Source organism: Selaginella moellendorffii, unplaced genomic scaffold (genome assembly GCF_000143415.4).
Source record: "Selaginella moellendorffii unplaced genomic scaffold, v1.0 SELMOscaffold_42, whole genome shotgun sequence".
NCBI classification, from domain to species: domain Eukaryota; kingdom Viridiplantae; phylum Streptophyta; class Lycopodiopsida; order Selaginellales; family Selaginellaceae; genus Selaginella; species Selaginella moellendorffii.
In genome coordinates, this window is record NW_003314303.1 from 1,375,508 (window position 1) to 1,399,181 (window position 23,674).

Below are 23,674 nucleotides of genomic sequence, written 5' to 3' on the forward strand. Positions count from 1 at the left end.
CAAGTGCAGTTCCTCAGGTCCGTAACCCTTCCAGTCAACCAAATAGTAGAGTTTAGACTGTGAGATCTTGGAATCAAGGATGTCTTGAACCTCGTACTCAGACCCATCCTCAAATTGCACTGGTGGAGGTGGAGGAATGACCTGATTTGGAATAGGACTGGGAATATAAGGCTCAAGGAGAGAGGAGTGAAAAACAGGGTGAATTTGATATGAGGAGGGAAGTGCAAGGCGATAAGTGACAGGATTAATGATAGCAGTGATAGGGAAAGGACCGAGGCATTTGAAATCAAGTTTGCGACATGGCCTAGTGGTGGAGATATTTTGCCTAAGGAGCCAGACTTTATCCCTAATATTATAAGGGGGACAATCCTGACGATGAACATTGGCAAATGTTTTGTGAGATTCTTGAGCATGATGGAGGTGGAAGGAGATGGAGTTGTCGATTTCCTGGAGGTTGGAGACAAATGTCTCAGAGCGGGGATTAGAATGAGAGGATTCAGATGGAGAAGGAAGTGAGAGATTGAATCGGGGATTTCGGCCAGAGTTTGCAAAAAAGGGGGAAACTCGAAGAGAGGAGTGAACAGAGTTGTTATAGGAGAACTCAGCAAGGGGAAGGATATCGAACCAGTCATCCTGATGATAGTTGATGAAGCACCTCAGGAATTGTTCCAACGTCTGAATCGTTCGCTCGGACTGTCCATTAGTTTGAGGATGATATGCCGAAGAGAGGTTGGCCTTCACTCTAAGCAGCTGCAGAAACCGTTGCCAGAAATGAGAGATGAACTGAGGTCCCCGATCCGAAACCACATTTGCAGGAATCCCATGAAGTCAGAGAATTTCCCTAAATAACAGTTTTGCCATGTCCTCGCCCGAAAACTCCATGGTACACGGCAGGAAGTGCGCCATCTTTGTGAAGCGATCCACCACGGCTAAAATGCTGTTGAAGCCTCCAAAACTTGGAAGATCACTCAAGAAATCCATGGAGATAGATTCCCAAGGACTTGAAGAGACCGGGAGGGAACGAAGCAAACCTGAAGGAAGGTGATGAGGTACCTTATTTCGAGCGCAAGTGTCACAAGAGGTAACAAAAGCTTTGATGTAGTCGTCCATGTGAAGCCACCAAAAGTCTTGTGCAACCAGCTCATAGGTTTTTGCAATGCCGAAGCAACCAGCAGTCGGGCTATCGTGGCACGCCATCAGGACCAACCTTCGAGCATCACCTTCAGGAACGTAAAGCTGCTCCCCACGGTACAACAAGCCATCTAAGAACTCGAACTCGTCAAATCGCCGGCAATCAGGAGTCACTGGGTGTCCAGCCTGGAGATGGGGGAAAGTGTCTCTGGTGAGGTCATCGGATTGAAGATCATTTCTGATCACATCCATCAAGGAGGAGTCTTGAGGGGCCAAGGAAATTGCCATAACTTGAAGCCGATCAGAATCGAGGATAACTTGATGCTATTGATCGAAGGCAGGATTACCAGGCCTGAGACTGAGATAGGACCGCCTTGAAAGAGCATTAGGAAGGCCTTGAAACTTTCCAGGTTTGTACTTGATAACAAAGTCAAACCGACTCAAGAATTGTGCCCACTTTGCTTGACGACGGCTCCAAACTCAAGAAGTGGCAAAGTACTCAAGATTTTTGTGATCCGTCCAGACCATTGTTTGATGGCCCGCCCCCTCCAAGAAACGACGCCACTCTCCAAAGGAATCCACGATGGCAAGGAGCTCCTTGTCGTGGATTTCGTAATTGATCTCCGCAGGCTAGAATTTCCGAGAATGGAAGGCGACCGGATGAAATTTTTGATCCGCTCCGAGTTGAGACAACACAGCACCCATGGCAAAGTCGGAGGCGTCAACCTCAATGAAAAAAGGTTGTGAGGGATCAGCGTGGATCAAGACAGGAGCAAAACTGAAGGCCGCCTTGAGTGTGTCGAAGGCCTGCTGGGCAGCAGCAGACCAAGAGAAGGGAACATCCTTGTGAGTGAGATGCGTGAGAGGAAGGACAATGTCAGAGTAGTGATCAATGAATTTGTGGTAGAAGTTGGCGAAGCCAAGGAAAACCTGAACGTCCGACATTGATTGTGGAGGCTCCCATTCGAGAATAGTTTTGACTTTGGCAGGATCTATCGTAATACCCTCAGGAGTGACAATGTACCCAAGGAACTCCACAGACTCCTGATCGAAGGAATATTTCTCAAGCTTTGCGTATAGGCCGTGTTCCCGCAGCTTTGCCAGCACCTTGCGCACATGCTCATCGTGTTCCTCCTGAGTTTTTGAGTAAATGAGGATGTCATCGAGGTAGACAATCACCATCTGATCAAGAAACTCCCGAAAGACGTCGTTTGCCATGTGTTGGAAAACTGCTGGAGAATTTGTCAAGCCAAATGGCATGATAGTGTACTCGAAGTGGCCATAGCGGGTTCGGAATGTAGTCTTCCATTCATCACCAGGCCGAATCCGGATTAGGTTGTATGCTCCACGGAGGTCAATTTTGGTGAAGAAGCGGGCACCACCGAGGCATTCCAACAGGTCCGAGATCAGAGGCAGCTTCCGAACAGTCACCTTGTTCAAACCTTGGTAGTTGATGACTAGCCACAAACTCCCATCCTTCTTCTTGACAAAGAAGATAGGCGCTCTAGCCGGGGATTGCGAATGCTGAATGTACCCCGAGGCAAGGTTCTCATCCACGTATTCTTTGAGGGCCTTAAGCTCGGATGGGGATAACCTGTAGATAGGCCCCCACGGAGGTGATGCTCCTTTCTGTAAATCAATGGGACAGTCATAAGGCTGATGAACAGGCAGTACACTAGCTTTTGTCTTGTCAAACACATCCCCCAAATCATGATACTTCTCAGGAAGACTGACAGGAGAAACATGCAAAGCAAAAAGGAAAATAGGTTCTTCATGAAGGAGTTCTTTCATAGTGATTGTGGAGATAGGAGGAGGTGTATGACTAAATGGAATGATGAGACGAGGATACTGTCCAGTGTAAGATGGAAGAGAGGAAAAAGAAGAGGGTGAAAACTTCATAGAGTCAGGAATAGAACCCCGATTTGAGTTTAGGGAACTTTTTTTGATTCGGACTCGATGAACAGCAGGGGAAGCTGTGGGAGATGGTGATGTGGGAGAGACGAGCTGTAATTCCTTCCAACAGATCTGAGGCTGATGTAGTTGGAACCAAGGGAGGCCAAGCACCACAGAGGAGGACTTGCTGTTGATGATGTTGAAGGCGATATCGGTGACGGTGGACCCAATGTGTACTCGAACGGGCAACGTTTCCCTAAGTCCAAAAGATGGAGACACAAAATGCCCATCGATGCCTTCAACCCTCAGATCCCGTATGGTAGGAGAAAGAGGAACGTGATGTTGGGCAACAAAGTCCATGTCCATGAAGCAGGAAGTTGCACCTGAGTCCAGTAGTGCCAGAGCCTTGAGTCCTAATTGTCCGGTGAAAGAAAGGAGACATGGGACACGGAAGTTGCAAGAATTGGTGGTGGCTTTGATGAAAGGTGGTGAGGAGCTTGATGAAGAAGAGAAGTGATTTTTATTCAGGGAGTCCAAACAGACAGCTCCTACTCTGTTTGGACAGGGTCGTTTCCCGACTGCAATAGAGGTGGACTTTGAGGCAGAGAGAACTCGAGCAGTCGGGGAGGCTTCTTGGGACACACAGCTGCTTTGTGATTAGGATCAGCACAGTAGAGGCAAAGATTATGAGATATTCGACGTTGCTTCTCAGCAGGACTCAACTTCCTTCTAATGAGTCAGGGAGTACCAGAAATATCCATTGAGACCGGAGCAGTAGGTTCAGGAGTATGCCCTGAAGACTCAAGCTGGGATTCTTGAGTCTGGGACGGGAAAACGGTGGCGCGGCGACTTTCCTGACGACGTTCAAAGAGACAATTGTCACATCGAACAGCTTTGTTGATGGCGTCCGACAAGTCTGTGGGATCCTCTATGGTGAGCAACAAATCCTTGACACCGTTGTTGAGGCCGAAATGAAATTGATTAATCAGAGCCCGCTCATCTTACTGAGTGTCCAAGGCAAGGAGTTGGAACTTTGCAGCATAGATGGAAGTAGGACGAGACCTTTAAGAGAGACGTCTCATCTTTGTTGTGGCAGCCCGAACCCGATCCGTCTCGCCAAAACATGCTTTGAGCTTCTCTTTGAACAATTGAAGATCCATCAGCTCCGGAACCATGACCCCTTTCATGCTCTTCTCTAGGAGAGGAGAAAACCATGACAAAGCTGCATCTTCAAGCAACATCCCAATCGCACCGATTTGAGACTCGGGAGTGGGGTACCGCCGATGTTGAATTGCGAAGATCAGCTCCATCTGGTTCAGGAATCTGTGAAGCTCTGAACGCTTCCCTGAAAATTTCGCCGGGAAACTCACCTTCGGTTCAGGAACTTTGCTGGATCCTTGAGCCGAAAGTGAAGCAAGCTCCTACTGCATGCGAAGAAGGGTCGCCTTCAGCTTGGTATTCTCAGACTGGATTTTTGCAAGGACTTCGGCAAAGAAATCAAGATGGCTTGGAGACTCTATTGGAAAAGAAGAAAGAAAAAATGAGGAAAAAAGACAAGGCAGTCAAACAATTAAAACTAGCTAAAGCAAAAAATGAAAAAACACAATCTGAACCAAACTGTCAAGACCCCCAACAAGATCAAGATTGGAAAATACAAAAGACAAAGAGAAAAGCTAGTGAATAACGAAGAAGAGGCCTTAGACTGGTGTTGATTCAGATTGTGGAGAAATGGAACAAAGCTAACCTATATATACTATAGGTTGATGAAGCTCCACCACTCTTGGATCGAGGACGGCCCAAATATAGTTGAGGTTGAGGAAGCACCACATCATCATCAGGAATGTGGCTCGAGACTCAGGAATCGTACAGGAAATTGAGAGTCAGGAATAGGGAAGTGTCTCAAGAGTCAGGAATGTGGTCTGCAGGTCAGGAACCCAGCGAGAGTCAGGAATGTGGCAAGAATTGGGGGATTCCTGACAATTATCACATCTTTTTTTATAATAATAAAGGTACCAAGAGTCAAACTTCTATATACTTTGAGCAAAATACTGTCAAGTATTTCACTCGGTAATTCATCAAACTATTTAAGTAATTTTGTTAAATTATCATTTGTTAGCATAGTTAAGTATACAAGATAATTTAGTTTTTGCTTTTTTATACTTTTGTTTAGTCACACAGAGTGGAGATCAACCAACTTCCATCTAATTCTATAAAAAAAATGTATATTTTGATAGGTGTGGTGAATCGCTGATAAACATTCTTATTTTGTCTACCCTAATTCCCCCATTCAACTTTTAGGATATTAGAGGGTAATCAATCCTTAATCTCTCCACCTATGTATGTAAAAAGTCCTCCCTTTTTTACCCGTGCTTAGTGTAGTTAAGATTAATTTAGTGCAAGGTCTCTAGCACATAATACCCAATTCTAGAGTAGTTTGCCTACTTTATAGTGGGTTTTACCCTCTGACTTATAACCAACCTTGCCCTTATAACTATAGAATTAAAAAAAGTAGTCTATTGTTCTTGGCAAATCTTGGGCAAACCTCTTTTAAATGGTTCAACACTAGGGACTAATTTGAATAGGGCATGGAGATCAATTCGTGAAATTTCATTATATAATCAATACAAGAGTTAAATTATCTAGTGCATGATAGTTGTTCTAGATCAATTTGCTTGTGGAATAACTTTAGATAGCTTTTCAAACATGTGATAACTAATTCGTGGAAAATTTTGCTTTAGATGTAGATTTTTTAAGGTAAATTTTTCTCTAGCTTGTTCGCCAACAGGCAATTATGGTCAATACAAATCTTTGTTCAAGCTCTTGTATGACAAATTTTGAGCTTTGCAATGTATTTCAAAATTTCTGGAAGTGTCTAAGATTATTTCACCTTTTTAGACAAAACCCTTTTTTAATATCTTTAAACTTATTTTAGCTCTTTAAATATCAAAGCGACAATTTGTTTTTTGTCTATACCTCATTTCAGGGGATATAGGGTATATTTCACGTGATTGCCCTTGATTTCTCCTTATGGGGCTAGATGTTATGTGAGTGCTCTTAGAATCTATAGGAGAGTGATAACTTTCACAATAAACAGTGTTTGCAAGCTCTCTCTATATAATAGATAAACTTGAATTAATTTGTTTAAGTGTACTAGACATAAAATGGTTTGAACGGTTATAATGGTTCATGATAACTATTTTCAAGTTTTCAATTTTGTGAGTCTTGTTTGAGTCTTATAAGCTTTTGTAATATGCATAGAAGACTTAAACTCAGGATAAATCTATCTCAAACTGTATCTGAGTAGTAGTTGATGTTAAAGGACTTTAGATCAAAGTCTTGAGACAACACAATGTTTTAATTATGATTTTGCTTCTATGAAAGCCTCGTAAGATTTGGGTGAATAGTTCCCTAATTTGTTCTTCACTAAGATTGGCTTTAACTCTCTTTAAACTGGAGTAAAAAACAAAAGTTATAAGTGCCCAATTTTCCTATTTATGTATGCCTAGAAAAATTGTGACATGCTACTAAAAAATGTGTCTTTTAAAAACCCAAGAGAATTTTCTCAGAAGGAAAGAATTTTAGAGTAGTTGATTGTGTCTTCCATATCAAACAAACTCCATTTTTTTTGTTTTGGATTTTTCTCAAGAAATTGTTAATAAAACAATTTAAACTTGAGTTTTTTAGTAATGTATGTTGTACTTCAATTTCAAATTCATCCTATGCTCTATAGCTTTAGTGATAGTTGAGAAACTATATTTCTTATATTGTCTAGACACTAAGCCACTGCAATCACTAGAAAACATTTTTTGTTCATTATTATCTATGCTTAAGGCCTTTAGAATCATTGAAGTGATTTACTTGTGAATCCTAATGCTTGACATATTTGGAATTCACAAGTAATTTTCTTTCAGTTGTTTTTCAAGCTAAAGAGTGATGGCTTATCCTACCATGGTTGTCAAAAGTAAGTAAGACTTTTTCTACCTGTACTCATGTTCTCACCCATGCCTACAAAATAGTGACAAAAAACATAAATGAGAATGTAAAAGAAAAAAAGAGAAGATAGAAATTAATAACTCAACCTCAAACCCCAAAGGCGTGAGTAAGAATAAATATATGTCATTTTTTAACTTTACTTTGCACAAACAATTATAAGTGGGAAAAAAAATGGTTAGTTCAATACAAATGCATACAATAGTGAGCGAGAGTTGTTTTTTAGCACATCTAAGTGTTAATTACATGATTCTATAACTGTTTTTAACTATTTCATTCTTGTCTATGACGAGCATTGCCTAAGTCGAGTTTTTTTTTTTGGATGCTTAAGTTTAGGCATAATTCCATTTCATCTAAGTTTCCTTCTTCTGCTCTGCTTGGGAAGATATACAAAATAAAACATTTACCTCTTCATCAAACATTGTCAAAATCTAAATTGATAATTCTAAGAAGAATATCATGCTATCTTCCATGGTATTTCCAAAATATACAAGTCACTTTGCTTGAGAGGTTAAGCAAAGATTATTAAACTGCTAAAACACTGTTTGGTGAACTTGACATAATAAAAGTGCACCTAGATCTAATCACATATCAAGCCCATCAAATAAATCAGACATAATAATTACTTCTCTAAACCATTAAAAGATGACTGCGTTTGGGTGTCCAAAGCAATACTCACTCTTCATTTCTTCCCTCCACTCAATCCACGCAAGAACCACTATCTCCAGCCCCCATCTCACTCTGAACCATCTCCATCTTTTGGCTGTGTGGTAGGCTGCCTCAAATAAGCAGAGTAAGTGATTGTCTCCAGAACAGTGAGCTTCCCAGCAAAACATACTCTTGATTTACATAAGCATCTGATAGAAAGCTTGAGAATCACTAAATCAAATGTTTATACACACTGCAGTCCCATGCCTCATGTTTGTCTGGAGATTCCCATTGGATCCTTCTCGCCTCACAATCTACCTGTGATGAACGACAATGCAAGAATCTTAGTCTCAAACACATGGTCAATCTTTAGAAAACTCTATCAACATGCGCGTCAAGCAAGGTTTGACTTTCCCGATTCTGGACCCATGATCTCAAGATTTAAAAGTCGACAAAACTAGCAGGAGGCCATTTCTTTTCAAACTTTCTATCCCATCCAGTCTTGCGTGGCTATGGCTTCTCAAGGTACGTCGTCTCCAAAGATCCATGTCCTCGCATTTCCCGTCCCAGGCCAGGGACACATCACTCCGATGATGCATCTCTGCAAGAAGATCGCCGCTCGAGATGGATTCATCGTCTCATTCGTCAATGTCGACAGCCTCCACGACGAGATGATCAAGCACTGGAGAGCTCCATCCAATACGGACCTCCGCCTCGTCTCAATCCCACTCTCCTGGAAGATCCCACACGGCCTGGATGCTTACACTCTCACTCACTCGGGTGAGTTCTTCAAGGCCACCACCGAGATGATCCCAGCTCTCGAGCACCTCGTCTCCAAACTCTCTCTCGAGATCTCGCCGGTCCGCTGCATCATCTCGGACTACTTCTTCTTCTGGACCCAGGACGTTGCTGATAAGTTTGGGATTCCAAGGATTGTTCTGTGGCCTGGATCCGCTGCCTGGACCACGATTGAGTATCACATACCCGAGCTCATCGCCGGAGGCCATGTCTTTCCCAGCTTGACCGAAGGTATCTCCACTTTCAATGGCATTCATGTTCGCCTCAAAACTTTGCAGCGAAGAAGCTTGTCGCGGATGAATCTATAGTGGACATTATCAAGGGACTAGGACCTCTTCATCAAGCCGACGTACCTCTCTACTTGCAAGCTGACGATCATCTCTGGGCGGAGTACTCCGTGCAGCGGGTTCCCTACATCCGCAAGGCCTCCTGCGTGCTCGTCAACTCCTTTTACGATCTGGAACCGGAAGCTTCCGACTTCATGGCCGCCGAGCTCCGCAAAGGTATCTCTCCGTCGGTCCCATGTTTCTCCTGGACGAGCAGACCTCCGAGATCGGACCAACCAACGTGGTGCTCAGGAACGAGGACCCCGAGTGCCTGCGGTGGCTTGACAAGCAGGAAAAGGCTTCCGTTCTCTACATATCTTTCTACATATCTACATATCTACATATCTTCCGTTCTCTACATATCTACATATCTCTACATATCTAATATCTAAAAGGCTTCCGTTCTCTACATATCTACATATCTCTACATATCTAATATAGCGGTGTCAAACCTGGATGGACGCGCTTGAACTTCGCATACTTCCTCTCCAAGAAAGAGTTCAATTTCTTGCTGTGCAACATAGAATAGAATTCGTGGCGGACTATGGCCAGCGCTTTCTCCCCCTCTATGAATTCGACCGGACACGGGAATGGGCCAAAATCCCACTTCTCCAGGAGTACAAGGAATACCTGGGCACCGCCATGGCGATTGCAAAGCAGCTCAGGCCAGGAGGGGCTCTATATTCGTTTCGCAACCACCGTCTCTTCTCAATCCCACTCTACTGAAAGATCCTTGGGTGAGTTTTACAAGACCACCACCGGGATGATCTGGAAATGGCTCTACCTTTTGGTAGCTTCAATTTTAAAAAATGAAGGACCGAATTTTATAATAAAAAGCATATTACCAAAAAGTTGCGCCAGAAGCTTACTAAGTCCGCTGTGAACAGTCCCAAAGCTCTCCAGTATATGCCCCTCATAGTCAACAACATGAAAGCGTGCCTTGAGAGGTGGTCCGCTCAGGATACGATCGTTCTTCTTACCAAGATGAGAAGGGTAAACGATGTTTACTTCCTAGTTGACACGTTTTCTTCGATATGACAGTTCACGTTTCTAACTATCGACCACATTTTACATGCCAGCCCCGATGTGAATGATACTTTCCTCCTTGTACTACATTCTCAACCAAGGCATTCGTGCTCTCCACATCAACTTCCCCGGCACTGCCTACAACAAAGCCTTGAAGGTAAAAAGCCATAAGCGTTGTCCTACACAGCTTTGTGATGTTTTCCCATTCTCAGGCGCGGCGAAAGCTCATCAAGCTTATCCAGGGACATGATCAACCAGCGAAGAGCTTCGGGGACGCTGCAAGGAACAAACATTCTTTCATTGCTCATGGATCAGCTGGATGACAGGGGAGAGACGCTCAAATCATCGACGTATCCGCAACCGAATCAGTCAATGAAGTGCTACCAGTTGGGCCAGATTTAACAATGGGGGGATTTGCTGTCATGCAAAGGAAGATTACTTGGAAAGCTTGAAAGTTTCAAGAGAGCAACTACTTGGGGGTAAGCCTTTGTCAAATGACACCTGCCCTTGCTCTTATAGAATACGCACCACTTGAAATGTACGAGGAAGAGAATTTTGCCAAACGCTTTGCCTGAACACGTAGCTCCATCTCTGCATCCTGCAAATAGCAGGCAGTCCTCACGTCCACAACCACGCTCTCTGATAGACTCAAAACTTCCGTAGCCAATATCGTGTACAGCCGCCACTCCCGACGGCAAGCCATCCGAGCACGTAGTGGATTCCAGGGTGTATGTTAGGATTTTTGCTTGCTGGAGCTAGCTGGCTCCCTCAGATAGGCGCTGGAGATCATGGAAGATGGGTCGACGGGCCTCTTTGGGCCTTCCGGCAGAGATCCAGACAGTTCTCGAGCGGCTGACCGGAGAGGAGATTGAAAAAACAACGTTCTGGTGCTTACTGTCTGATATGCACAACAAAATAACAAAGGGACAATAAGAAGTTGCCCTCATCTTGCAAAATTTATGTGGAAGAACTCATTCCAGACCGGGCTCTTTGGAATCATGAATCTGAGTTCTCTGCCTTCTGGGACTAAAAAAAGTACAAGGCAAGACAAGTGGAACTCTCAAGCACATAAAGCCTAATGTTATTTATAGTTCATCTAGTTTCCATCCAATTATAAAAGTTTATATTTATTCACACTTTTTTTCTCATAAATAATCTAAAATTCCATGTGCATCTATCAAATATTAAAGACAAAATATATTCTATTGTAACAACTCTTAAAACAAAAGCTCAAAACCCTTCGAAGATCCCTCCCTTTTGCATGACAGGTATGTGGATGGGATCCTAAAGCACACAAAAGCAATTGTTAGAGTTTCACAATTAAGAGTGCTTTATTGCATGCTTGACCAAATACTACAATAGCAAGCATGGTGGCCATTTCCTCCCAATCACGGGCCTTTGTAACTTCCAAGCGGAAAAATAGCCTGCCAAAGTCTAGATATGCAAGGTCAAGTCCTAGAAGAGGTCTCATGTTTCTTGACGAGACTTTGTAAACAGTTGAATGAAGTTGCACCACTCTCAACAGCCAAAGTCCTAGAGCTAGCACAATCTGCAATAAATGGCCATCGAGGAGAGGCAAAAACTTCTTTGCCTCTCACCTTCATTGCCAAACATAGTAGGCAACCTTTCTTTTCAAACTATCACAGGGGTTAGTTTGTGAAAAAAAAATTTCACCTTTAAATGCTCTAACATATCCAAAATGACCCGTAGTTAGATTAATTGATTAAAACATATCCTAATACTTCATTTAAAGAAATTATTAGCATAACCCGATTTACCACAAACCCTAAAATACTATAACCCAAAATGCATCAATTCAAACAAAAGTTTGAGCGGGAAAAAGAAGACCTCCTGGGGCATGGGATTGCGTGGAGAGGGACGAGCTTTGGCATGGCGAGCCCAAATTTCTCCCTCATATCGATCTCTCCCATTTTCTCCCAATCGAATCCTTGCAGCAGCCTCGCCAGCACGCACTGCACCATCCGGAGTCCCATCCCCATCCCTGGGCAGATCCTCCGCCCGGATCCAAACCGGATGAGCTCGAAATTCTGGCCCCTCACATCCACGCCCTTCTTCGCGCCCTCATCGAATCGCTCCGGCCAGAAATCCAGCGCCCTCTCCCACGAATTGGCATCCCTGGAGATCACGTAGACATTGACGAGCAGCCGAGCGCCCTGTGCGATCCGGTAACCGGCGCTCGACACACAGGGCATGGTGGATTCGTAGAGGATCACTGGCGATGGCGGATGCAATCGCAGCGTCTCCTTGACGATGGCGTGCAGGAAATTCAGCCCCGGGAGATCGCTCTCCTCCACAACCCTGTCGCGCCCCACCACGGCGTCGATCTCGCGCTGCGCCCGGCGCATGGCGGCGGGGTGCCGGAGGAGCTCCGCCATTGCCCACTCGCAGGTGACCCACGCGGTGTCGCTCCCGGCCCCGATCACATCCTGCGTGCCACGAAGGGAGCGAGGAATGAGCGTGGCAAAGAGCTAAGAACCCTAAAATCCCCGAGAATTAGGGTTCTTGAGAAATACCTGGATGACGGCTTTAATGGTATCGTCGGTCAGCGCGTTCTTCTCCTGCGATGCGAGGAGAACGTCCAGGAGATCATCCACCCCGCCGGCGCCGGCGCCGCCACGCCCTTGATACTGCCGCTTCCTGTCGATCAGCGACTGAAAGAACGCATCCTGGAGCGCGTGGAGCTTCCGGGCGCGACGGCCATAGCCCTGGAGATCCATCCACCGCAAAGAGGGCAAGTAATCGCCCACATTGAGCGCGCCGATCATCTCCACCGCGTGCTCGATCGTCTCCTTGGCGCGCCGCTCGAACCGCGAGAGCTGCTTCTTCTTCCCGCCGAATTCCTGGCTAGTGGCCATGCGCAGGCTGCTGTAGAGCGTGATGTCGGACAGAACCGCGCGGAGGTCCACGACGCTGGACGCTCTCGCCGCCTCCTCCACCGTCGCAAGCGCCGAGGAGATCTCCTCCTTGCGCACGCGCTCGAAGGAATCCACTCTCTTGCCACTGAAGAGCTCGAGGCTACAAACCTTGCGGAGATGGCGCCAGTGATCGCCGTAAGGCGCCCACATGATATCCGCGAAGTTGTACGTGAGCTCGCGCGCCACTGCGTACCTGGGCCGCGATGCAAACACGAGATCGTGAGTGTGGAGGAATTCCCTCGCCGCCTCGGCACTCGAGGCCACGAAAGTTGGAACGCAGCCCAGGCGCAAGAACATGAGAGGGCCGTGGCGCTTGGTGTGGAGGGCGCCCCAGGAGCTGGTGCAGGTTTCCAATCACCGGCAGTGGACGCGGGCCGAGCGGCGTGTGATCTTGCTGGTGGCGATCATCACGGAAGAAGAGCTTTCCCAGAGTTTTCTTCCAGATCGCGACGAGGAGACTCCAGAGATGGATCGCCATTCGCGGCTTTCACCAAAACCTCCACAGCCTCAGTGGTAGCCACAGCCATGGCGCAAAATCTAGGAGGATGCTGAGCTACGTGCGAAGAAAATGCCTGTGTGGATAGATGGGAAGAGCTGCGGCCGAGAGATTTATAGCAGCGGCAACCACTTCTCCTCCTTCCCAGATACCCTAGACGATCAAAAGTAGCTCCTTCCTTGAACCCTAGGATCAGTAACTTTGACAAGTAAAGCCATCCTTTGTATAATGCAGACCTTTTTCATTATAAGGTTTTTTATAATGACAGATTAAAATACATTAATTTATGATGGCAGTTTTTGGGGTTGGCCACAACAAAACATTATAAAAACATTTATATGTATAGCAAATAATTTGTGATAGTAGTTTTAGGGGGAGGTATGCCTCCTAGGCAAAAATTGTTGCAAAATATATATAAAAAAGGACAAGTGTTTTTAAATTTTTGTAATATACATTTGTGAAATAATATTTTATACACAACTTTTATTTTATGCATGGGCATGCATTGGTGCATGATATGTATGCATGCAAAATCAACTTTAGATGTATGCAATTTTTTGTGTTGCATAAATTTCAACTCCACGTCAATAAAGTTTAGACTTTGGGTTTAATGTTTTTCAATGCATAAGCTAAATTTTGAGTGTTTTATAAATGTTATAGGCTAAATTTGCCATTGCTGTATATTTAAAACACTCTCTCTGGTGAGTGTAAAGGAAAACACTTTGTGAATCAGTGGTTTTGCAACAAATGAAATTTTGGTATGAGTCCTAAATATAGAATAAAGAATCTTGCTTCCTTGTTTGGAGTGGATTGGTATACCTTGCATTAATATCTCAAGATAACAGATTGGGGAGGGGTGTATCCCCTCAAGAGTGTTATTGTAGTTAAAACATTTTTGAAAGTCCCCCACTTCAAGAACTTGACAAGGTGGGGGATTATATATGTTAATAGCAAACTAAGGGATGTAGTATATAGAGTGAGCCAAGAAATGATAAGAGCTACATTAAGTTATGTTTGTCTGCAGATTATATTGTAAACTCCTAAGTTTGAACTTCCCAAGAGGTCATCCAATCTAGTACTATTCAAACCCAAGGACATTTAACCCCAAGTATTTTAAAACCCTTAATCAAATAGTAAAAAGGATGCACTTTTATTCATGAGCCCTTTCTCTTTATATTTGAACCCTATAAGTCATCTTTTAAATTGTTCTTTTTAGTTGCTTATTGTAAGTAACCAAAGAGAACAACTTGAGAGATATCCATGGGGTTCAAATATAGAGGGAAAGGGCCCATGAATAAGAGTGCACCCCCTTTTCCGATCGGTTAAGGATATTTAGGGTTAAGCGTCCTTGGGTTTGAATAGTACTGGGTGACTTTCTGGGAAGACTAAATTCAGGACCTTACATTAGGTCTTAGGTCCGACTCTGTTAGTTGCCTAAGGGAATCACACCACATGTTGATTGACATCTGGCTAGTCCCGAGGGGTAGGGTGTCAAGAGAGCGAGGCTCGAGAGAGAGATGCGGCTCTCAGCTTCTGTTCACGAGGGCGTGAACTTGCAAAGAAGTATGGTGGATTGTAAGCAACCAAAGAGAACGACTTGAGAAATGATCCATGGGGTTCAACATGTTGATTGACATCTGGCAGGTTCAGTTTGCTCCCGCTGGGCTCAACCCGAGGGGTAGGGTGTCAAGAGAGTGAGGCTCTCAGGAGAGATGCGGCTCTTAGCTTTCGTTTACAAGGGCGTGAACTTACAAGGAAGCATGGTGGATTATAAGCAATTAAAAAGAACGACTTGAGAGATGATCTATGGGGTTTAAATATAGAGGGAAGGGGCCCATGAATAAGAGTGCACCCCTTTTCCGATCGGTTAAAGGTCTTGGGATATTTGGGGTTAAGCGTCCTTGGGTTTGAATAGTACTGGGTTGGGTGACCTCCTAGGAAGTTTAAATTTAGGAGCTTACACTTATTTATATTAGAAGTATGTTTGTGTTAAGGAATACTATTGTAGGGTAGTTTTACAATTTAATAAGCCCAAATGCGTGTAGGGCAATTAGGCAGGGAGTTCAATGGAATAAAGATGGATATGATGAATGTGTAGGAAGGCTATAATATAGTATTTTTGAATGGTTCCTCAATTCACAATTAAGTGAAAACTATGTCTTTTTATATGATATCCATGCTACTCTCACAAGGAAGCATGGATATCACTTTACACATATCTTAACAAGATTATTTTAACCAAAAGATCAAAGGGTAAGGTGGTGACAAAGTTTTATTTTACAACTTCTAACATGTGTTTAATGTAGTATAATTCCACCTTTGACAAACGATAATATATTTATAGTAGAGGTGGCTTAGTATTTCAAAATGATGATTCTGACTATAGAGCATCATCACCTGATTAACATGAGGGATGATTGGTATGCTCATAGCTTGCTTGAGGTCCTTTATGCCAAATTTACACAACAGCTTCACAAACATATAAACACCTGAAATTTGTACATAGTACGCACTCTCAAAAATGAGGTATGGATATTGCCTTATATATGTTCTAGTAAGATTATTTCAACCAAAAGACCAGATGACAAGGTGGTGACAAGATTTTATTTTACAACTTCTAATATATGTTTAATGTAGTAAAGTTGCACCTCTAGCCTCAAAAGACATTGTCGCACTAAACAATAACAAAGTGTACCAAAATCTAGTTCTAGTCTCTATTATTAATGCACTTGATGGTTTTCTTTTTCCAAGAGTTAATAAGCCTCCACAATCACATATATGAAAGAAATGTGAAAAGCCTTGAGTTCAACCACAAAGTCATGCTACACCTTTCACTCACACTAAACGTTAAATGTGCATCCCATAACACCCTTTCCATGCATCTGTATTTAAAGCATACTATCATATTCCCGGGATTACTTGTATAATAAAGAGAAGCATGTAAGATGTTGCTTGAGGCATTAGATATGCCATAATATATTATATAAAAAATATAATATTAGCTTTTTGTATGTCATTATGTTTATCAAAATTGCTGTCACATAAATTTTACAACTTATAAAATGTTTTTGCAAAAATCCCCAAAAGTGTTTTCACCTAGACTCTACTAGAAAAATATTCACTCTATTCAATACTATGTTTTCCCCAAACCACTCTAACACTCATTGTATAAACCATTCAACACTCACCGAAGAAGGGTAATTATTTTATTACATATCTTAATTTATGCGTAAACTGCTCTATATTACAATAGTGGTCCTTAACTTCTAAACTTGAGGAGCAAGTTGCCACATTGGAAAGGTGTGGCTCCACATCTATTGGTTGCAATGATTGGCCATACTCATAATGAAAGATTTGGATAGTAACTTGCTACCTAATACCAAAGAATTCCATCTTTGTTACAAAGTGATAAAGCATATGCAACTTCATGGTTGTTATTAACATCACTACAGCCTCAAAGAATGCCCTCACTTCCATAGGGACCTCTCAGATGCAATCACACAACCACTTCTAATTGGTAAAATGTTTGTCTCTACCATCGAATGTCTCCAATAAATTTTTTAGAAATATATTTGACAAGTTTAATTAACATCCTATAGAGTTGAGAGAGATATATTAGTCATTATCTTCTCAAAGTCAGTACTTATGTGTTTTATAATGGATGTTACTCAATATTGAAAGCTTGTTTGTAGAGTGTTAGTCACCTAAAAAAAATGACTTGAGAAACAATTCATAAAGGTTCAAATATAAAGGGAAAATGCCTATAAATATTTTTTCAATTAGTTAAGGGTTTTGGGATATTTAAATAGTATTGGGTTGGGTAACCTAATGAGAATTTAAAAACTTACATCACCATTCATGTCTCAACAAAGAAAATGGGATGCATGATGATGATGGCATAAGAGTCTCTTGATATATAATATTAACCTCCACCACTCCCAAAATTTTTATGTATTTTTATAGATCTTTATTTACAGTCTCCTAATATGTAATATCAACTTTTACCGCCTCTAGAATCTTTATGTATTTTTGTAGAACCTTGTTTTACCTTGTGCCATTGAGCAAAATTCATTGACCATCTATATCACCTTTTGCCACACTCTATATGGTGTTGAGTGGCTCCTATATGTGTGGCATATAGAAGCAAAAATCTTTCTCGAACACTATATGCTGATATGAGGCACATATATATACTTATTACAAATCATATAGAGCAAAACAATTGAATGAATGCATCTAGATGCCTCAAGTAGGAGTTCTCCATCATCTTTCCATGTTCACTAGAAGATCATTTCTAAATATAACAAGAGATATTGGATACTATTGGCTGAGAATCTTTGTATACTTTATGCTTAGCATCATTATTGGCAGTATATATTTTAATGTTGGCACTAAATACAACTCCATTGCGGTAAGAGAACACCAAAAAAATTCCTAACCATGGTTAAACTCGTTTGGTTTTTTTTTAGGCAAGGATTGGCTGTATGGCTTTTATTGGTAAATTTCTTATATTCATGTACATTGGAGGTTTTCCATCTTTCATTGAAGAGATTAAGGTATGGGATGGTTCTAGAATTGTCTTGTTTTCATATCCAGTGTTATTTTCTTCAGGTTTTTAATCATGAGAAACAGAATGGTTACTATGGTCCTATTATGTTTACTCTCACAAACACACTCTCTTCCATTCCTTATCTCCTTCTTATTTCATTAATATCAACAAGTGTGTTTTATAATATGGTTAAACTCCACCCAAGCTTTGATCACTTCATATTTTTTGTGTTGAACTTATTTGCATCTGTGACTATGGTGGAGAGCTTGATGATGTGTGTAGCATCAATTGTTCTCAATTTTCTCATGGGAATAATTACAAGATCTGGAATCTTAGTAAAATCTCTTTATATTCCTTAAACCATTTATAATACAATTTTTCAATGGTTATTCATGCTTGTTGACAGATTTTTTAAACTTGCTAATGAACTGCCAAAAGGCTTTTGGAAATATCCAATGCATTATATAGCATTTCAAACATATTTACTTCAGGTAAACAAATATTATTTATTTTCTTGAAATTAAAAAATTATAACAGGGTGATTTTCAAGGGCTTGAGTTTGATAACAATGATATTTTTATACCTCTATGAAAATAAATGCTTAAAATTTAAAATATGGATTCGTGAGCTTGTCATTCACGTTTCACTTGTCATATTTATAAATAATCTTCTGGCATCTGGAAGCATTAGTAATCATAATTTTATAAAACGTTTATGTGTCACCCAAATTGTTCACCTAACTTTTGTGTGGAGCGAGTTCAAATGCAAAATGAGAACTGGAACACAATATGCTTTTGTAAGAAATGCATTTGTAAGCACTTTGATTTCTTCGTAATTATCTTTTCAGTTAGCCAAATGCCTTAGTCATGTAATTAGTGACACCCCATGAATGGGATTCCCACTGCCCCTATCTCCTGTTCAGATCATTAAGAAAATTTTTCCTAAAAAGCTATACAGATGAAAATACCTTAAACGCTGTCAAAGTCCGAATTGATAAAAAGAATACCATGCTATCTTCCATTATATTTCCAAAATATACAAGTCACTTTGCTTGAGAGATTAAGAAAAGATTATTAAAATGCTAAAACATTGTCTGGTGAATTTGACATGATAAAAGTGCACCTGGATCTAATCACATATCAAACAGATGCTCTGCACAGAAAATCATCAAATAAATCAGACATAATACTTCTCTAAACCACTAAGAGATGACTGCGTTTGGGTGTCCAAAGCAATGCTCACTCTTTGTTTTTTCCCTCCACTGTCTCCAAGCCCTATCTCACTCTCAACCGTCTCCATCTTTTGGCTGCGTGGTAGGCTGCGTCAAATAAGCAGAGTAAGTGATTGTCTCCAGAACAGTGAGCTTTCCCAGAAAAACATGCTCTTGATTTACATAAGCATCTGATAGAAAGCTTGAGAAGCACTAAATCAAATGTTTATACACACTGCAGTCCCATGCCTCATGTTTGTCTGGAGATTCCATTGGATCCTTCTCGCCTCACAATCTACCTGTGATGAACGACAATGCAATAATCTTAGTCTCAAACACGTGCTCAATCTTCAGAGAGTCTTGCGAAGTCACTGAAAGACTCGTTGACTTTGGAGATGGGTTGCGTAAAGTATATATATCCCACCACACAAACTTTTGTTTGAAACGAATATACTAGTACATAGCGGAAGGTAACGAGCTCGGGATCAATGCCGGCGGGCGCCGTGCTGCCCTGGCCTGGATCGTGTGCTAGCTGCTTGGAAATCGCCATAGCGATGCCCAGGTAATCTTTGTGCTGCTGGAGTAGTGGGAGTTTGGTCCATTCCTTGTGTAATGTGGCCTTGGCAGTGGTGTTGATGCTGTTCTTCTCCTCGTATTTCCAGTTCCCAGTCTGCCACTCGAATTCGTAGAGGGGGAGAAAGCGCTGGCCATAGTCCGCCACGAACTCTATGGCGCACAGCAAGAAATGGAACTCTTCCTTGGAGAGGAAGTATGCGAAGTTCAAGCGCGTCCATCCAGGTTTGACACCGCTATATCCCTGTGAGAAAAAAAAAAAGTTCTTTCCTCATTAGAAAAAGTTCCTTGGCGAAAACTTCTATTGTTTTGCTTCTCAACCTCTTGAATTGCTGCTCGAAATTTCAGGGAGAGCTCATCACTGACTTTGAGAAGCGAGTGGCCGTAAGGACCGGCACACGAGCACCCTCCTCTCGACTGGATCCCAAACAAATCGTTGAGGAGCTTGGCTACAAACCGGCCTTGCAGCACGGTTTGCTGGATTTCACCGTTGGAATCAGTGGTCCGGACGAGGAACGAGACGATTGCTGCTCGTTTCACTTGCGTGTTCCCAAGCACCACTTTCGGTTCTTGGACAACCTTTTCAACGCGGTGGTGATGAAGTTGTGCTCTCTCGACTCGATGAGACGGTATCCCATTTCTTCTTGGACAGTGAAGACAATCCCGGCTTTTATCCGCTGGAGTATGGAAGGTGTTCCAGCGTCTTCTCGGCTTTCAATGTCCTCCAGGTAGAGTGTATCCTGGTATGAGTTTGTTTAGTGTTAATTTTCTTTGTTCTTTCGCAGCATCACAGCATCGTATCCATCAGCTTTTCGCGATCTCATGTTGATCTTCACGTAAGGACCGCTGTTGATCAGATTCGGCAAGTAAGCTTCTTTTCGTCCTTGGTAAAAGATCTCGTCTTACCAGCTTGCGAAATCAAAACATGCTAATGCTCCATGTTTGTGTAGAAGGCGAGTGATGGTTCTAGTGTCCGCTAAAACTCGCGTGACATTACTGCAAGCAGAGAAGGAACCCAGCTTTGGACGATCTGCGTGCTTGGGATTTTGCAGCTCCTCTTCGAGGTACTTCATGTCAATCAATCCATCCTCGGGCATTGAAACTTGAATAACCTGTGGTTTAAACAGTTGACAGATTGAAAGAAACGAAAAAGTCCAACCTCGGCAAGACTTTGGCTCCAGGGAAGAATGTTGGAATGATGTTCGTATGGGCCTATGAACACCAGCCATCTCTTCCTTGTCATCGATCGCTGCCACGGCTGACTCTCTCGTTTGGGGCGGCACAGACAAGCCCAAAAGTTCGTGGAGCTTTTTCACAGCTGCAGTGGTTCCAGAGCCGCAGAAAAAGAGAGCATCATCCTCGGTTCCTCCCAGGGACTCCTTGACATAACTCGTGGCCAGTTTCACCATCCGGGTGGTCTTCTCTCTGACGTAGCTGTCCTCGGCATGCGTGTTCCCTGAAACAGAATGCAGCGGGTCCAGATATGCAGAAGAGAATTCACGGCGTCACTCACTGTAGGACGGCATGACGTGCTTGATGAGGAAGTTTTCTATATAGAACAAGCAGCGGCCAGAGGCAGTGTAATCGGCATAAGTGAGAAGCCTGCTGCCGAATGGTGTGGAGATTTGGAGTTGGGAGCCGATGATCTGGGATCTGAGCCAGACACACTATTGCTCATCGTCAGAGGGGCTGAAGAACTTGAAAGGATTGGGCTTGAAGTTTGGCTGCCAATCCTCCTTGATGCTGGGAGTTATGTTGCTGATCTTGGAAGTTGACTTTGAAGCAAAGCACTTCATTGTCTTATTGGTGAACACTCTCCTGATATGTTCACTACTTATAATTTGCAATGAATTTTGTGGTAGCAAGATCTCACTACCCATAGTATTTGTATAGTTTGGTAAATATAATAAGGAAATGACATGTTTTGTCAAGCTTAACAAATTCTAAGGGATTTGTCACCTAAGTGGGCTTGATTATGAAGTCTTTGTCTTTTGTTGACCTTATAGATATTTGAAGGTACTATTCAAATTTAAGGATGTTATATCCCAAGACTTTTAACCAATTGGAAAAGGAGTGCATTTTTATTCATATGCACTTTATTTTTATATTTGAATATTTATGGATTGTCTTTCAAGTCGTTTTCTTTAGTTATTTACAATTACTATGCTTCCTTATAAGCTTTCTCGTGAATGGAAGTTGAGAGTTATAGCTCTTTCGAGAGCCCCACTCTCTTGACACCTCGGGTCAAACTCACGTTGGGGTAAATTAGACATGAATCTCAACATGTAGCGTGACAAGTCCAAATACCAATCTCAATATCGATTGAAAAAAAAGGCTGCACTCTTATTCATCTTTTATATTTAAACCTTTATAAATTGTTTTTAAAGTTATTCTCTTTAATTATTTATAATTTACCATGCTTCCTTATAAACTTTCTTATGAATGAAAGTCAAGAGCTATAGCTCTCCCAAGAGGCTTGCTTTCTTGACACCTTACTCCTAAGGTTGAGCCCATTTGGAGGTAAACTAGACTAAATTTCCTTGTAAGCTTCCTCATGAACAAAAGTTAAAAGTTGTAACTTTCCTAAAAGGTTTTCTCTCTTGACACTTTACCTCTTGGGTCAAGCCTACTCAGAGGCAAACTAGATCTACCAAATGTCAATTTTAATATATGGTGTAACATGTGCAACTGAGGCAAATTGAATTTACAAATGTTAATCTCAATTTATGGTATGATTCCCCTAGTTAACTAACAAACTCAAATCTGAAATTCTTGTAATAATCTTAACATGTGGCATAATTCTTCTAATTAACCAACAAAGTTAAATTTGAAATCCCTCTGATACCAAATATAAACTCTTAAATTTAAATTTCCTGAAAAGTCACCAAACCCAACACAATTCAAACCCAAGGATTTTTAATATCAAATATCTTAAGACCCTTAATCGATTAAAAAATGAAATGCACTTTTATTTATGAGCCATTTTCTTTTATATTTAAACCCTTATGTATTGTCTTTCAAATTATTCTTTTTGGTTACTTACGGAGACAAAATGTTATAAAACATCTTTTGCAAACTTACCTTGTTTTTAACAAAGTGGTTGCGTAGAATGCACTCTAGGTCCTCTTTAACTATCATAAATATCTTACTTTAGTGCACCACATGAGGAAAATGTCTTCACAAGTGCCTAGAGAATTATATCCTATTTTTCCACTTTACTTTAGGAGAAATATAGTCAAGGAAACAACATGTTTTGTCAAGCTTGACAAATTCTAAGGGACCCACCACCTAAGTGGGCTTGATTATAAAGCCCTTGTCTTTTGTTGACCCTTAGAGATATTTGAGGTGTGATATGGAAGAACTTAATAGGGAGTTACCTTTGGGAAAGACAAGATATGTTTAGGGAGTGGTCCTTGGAATGCCAAATTTCTTGAGAAGATGACAAGAATTTTGAGACTTATGGAGAGACTTTGAATGGGAATAACACAAGAAAGAAATTAAACAATACTTTACACTACTAATCTCCTATGAATCTAAGATCTTACTGTGTTACAGTAGCTGAAAGTTCAAGTCCAACTTGGAGAGCTATAAATCTTACCCAAGTTTTCATGAGAAAGGAGAAAAAATATATTATTATGGATGTTGCATAGAAGGATTTGAGTGTGAGTGCGAGCAATGGACAAGTGTTGCTGGAGAGTATGTGTGGCTATGCCTAGAGTGGCCAAATCACGGCGATCATGGGCCACCTTGCTTGATGCGCTTGCTAGTATAGTTTTCCAAGATTGATTTGGGTTTGGGCAATAGATTAAAGCTCAAGATTCTTGCATTGTTGTGTAAGCAATTAATTTTTCCATTCTACTTTAGTCACTTAACCACACCTCTAACCACTTGGAGGAGTCTTATTCACAACCTTCATAAGTCTAATTCAAGATTTAGGACTTGCTAGCCTTGAGAATGGCATCCATGCCACTCAACCCTTACACTTGGTCCAAATGCTTCATGTGTCTGATCCCATGGTTGACACCCCAAGGTACCATTGACATATCAGCCAGTTATGCTAAAGCCATGCCCATTCACCTTGGTCATACCGGCAGTCTA

The 23,674-nt window shown here is 41.9% G+C and overlaps 2 protein-coding genes and 1 pseudogene across 2 annotated transcripts; 1 reads left to right on the top strand and 2 right to left on the bottom strand.

The window, feature by feature from the left end:
* Positions 1 to 8,159: 8,159 nt before the first annotated feature.
* LOC9636189 (UDP-glycosyltransferase 86A1) lies at positions 8,160 to 9,178 on the top strand. The gene is made up of 2 exons (XM_024684715.1): positions 8,160 to 8,691; positions 8,739 to 9,178. Exons 1-2 carry the CDS (start codon positions 8,175 to 8,177, stop codon positions 9,176 to 9,178), a joined length of 957 nt encoding a protein of 318 aa, XP_024540483.1. The 5' UTR covers positions 8,160 to 8,174.
* A 2,327-nt stretch (positions 9,179 to 11,505) lies between these two features.
* Positions 11,506 to 12,208, bottom strand: LOC9635561 (flavonoid 3'-monooxygenase). Its single transcript, XM_024684716.1, has one exon. The coding sequence runs from the start codon at positions 12,206 to 12,208 to the stop codon at positions 11,624 to 11,626; it is 585 nt and encodes a 194-aa protein (XP_024540484.1). The 3' UTR covers positions 11,506 to 11,623.
* Positions 12,209 to 18,969: 6,761 nt separating this feature from the next.
* Positions 18,970 to 23,662, bottom strand: LOC112349752 (annotated as a pseudogene).
* Positions 23,663 to 23,674: the final 12 nt, after the last annotated feature.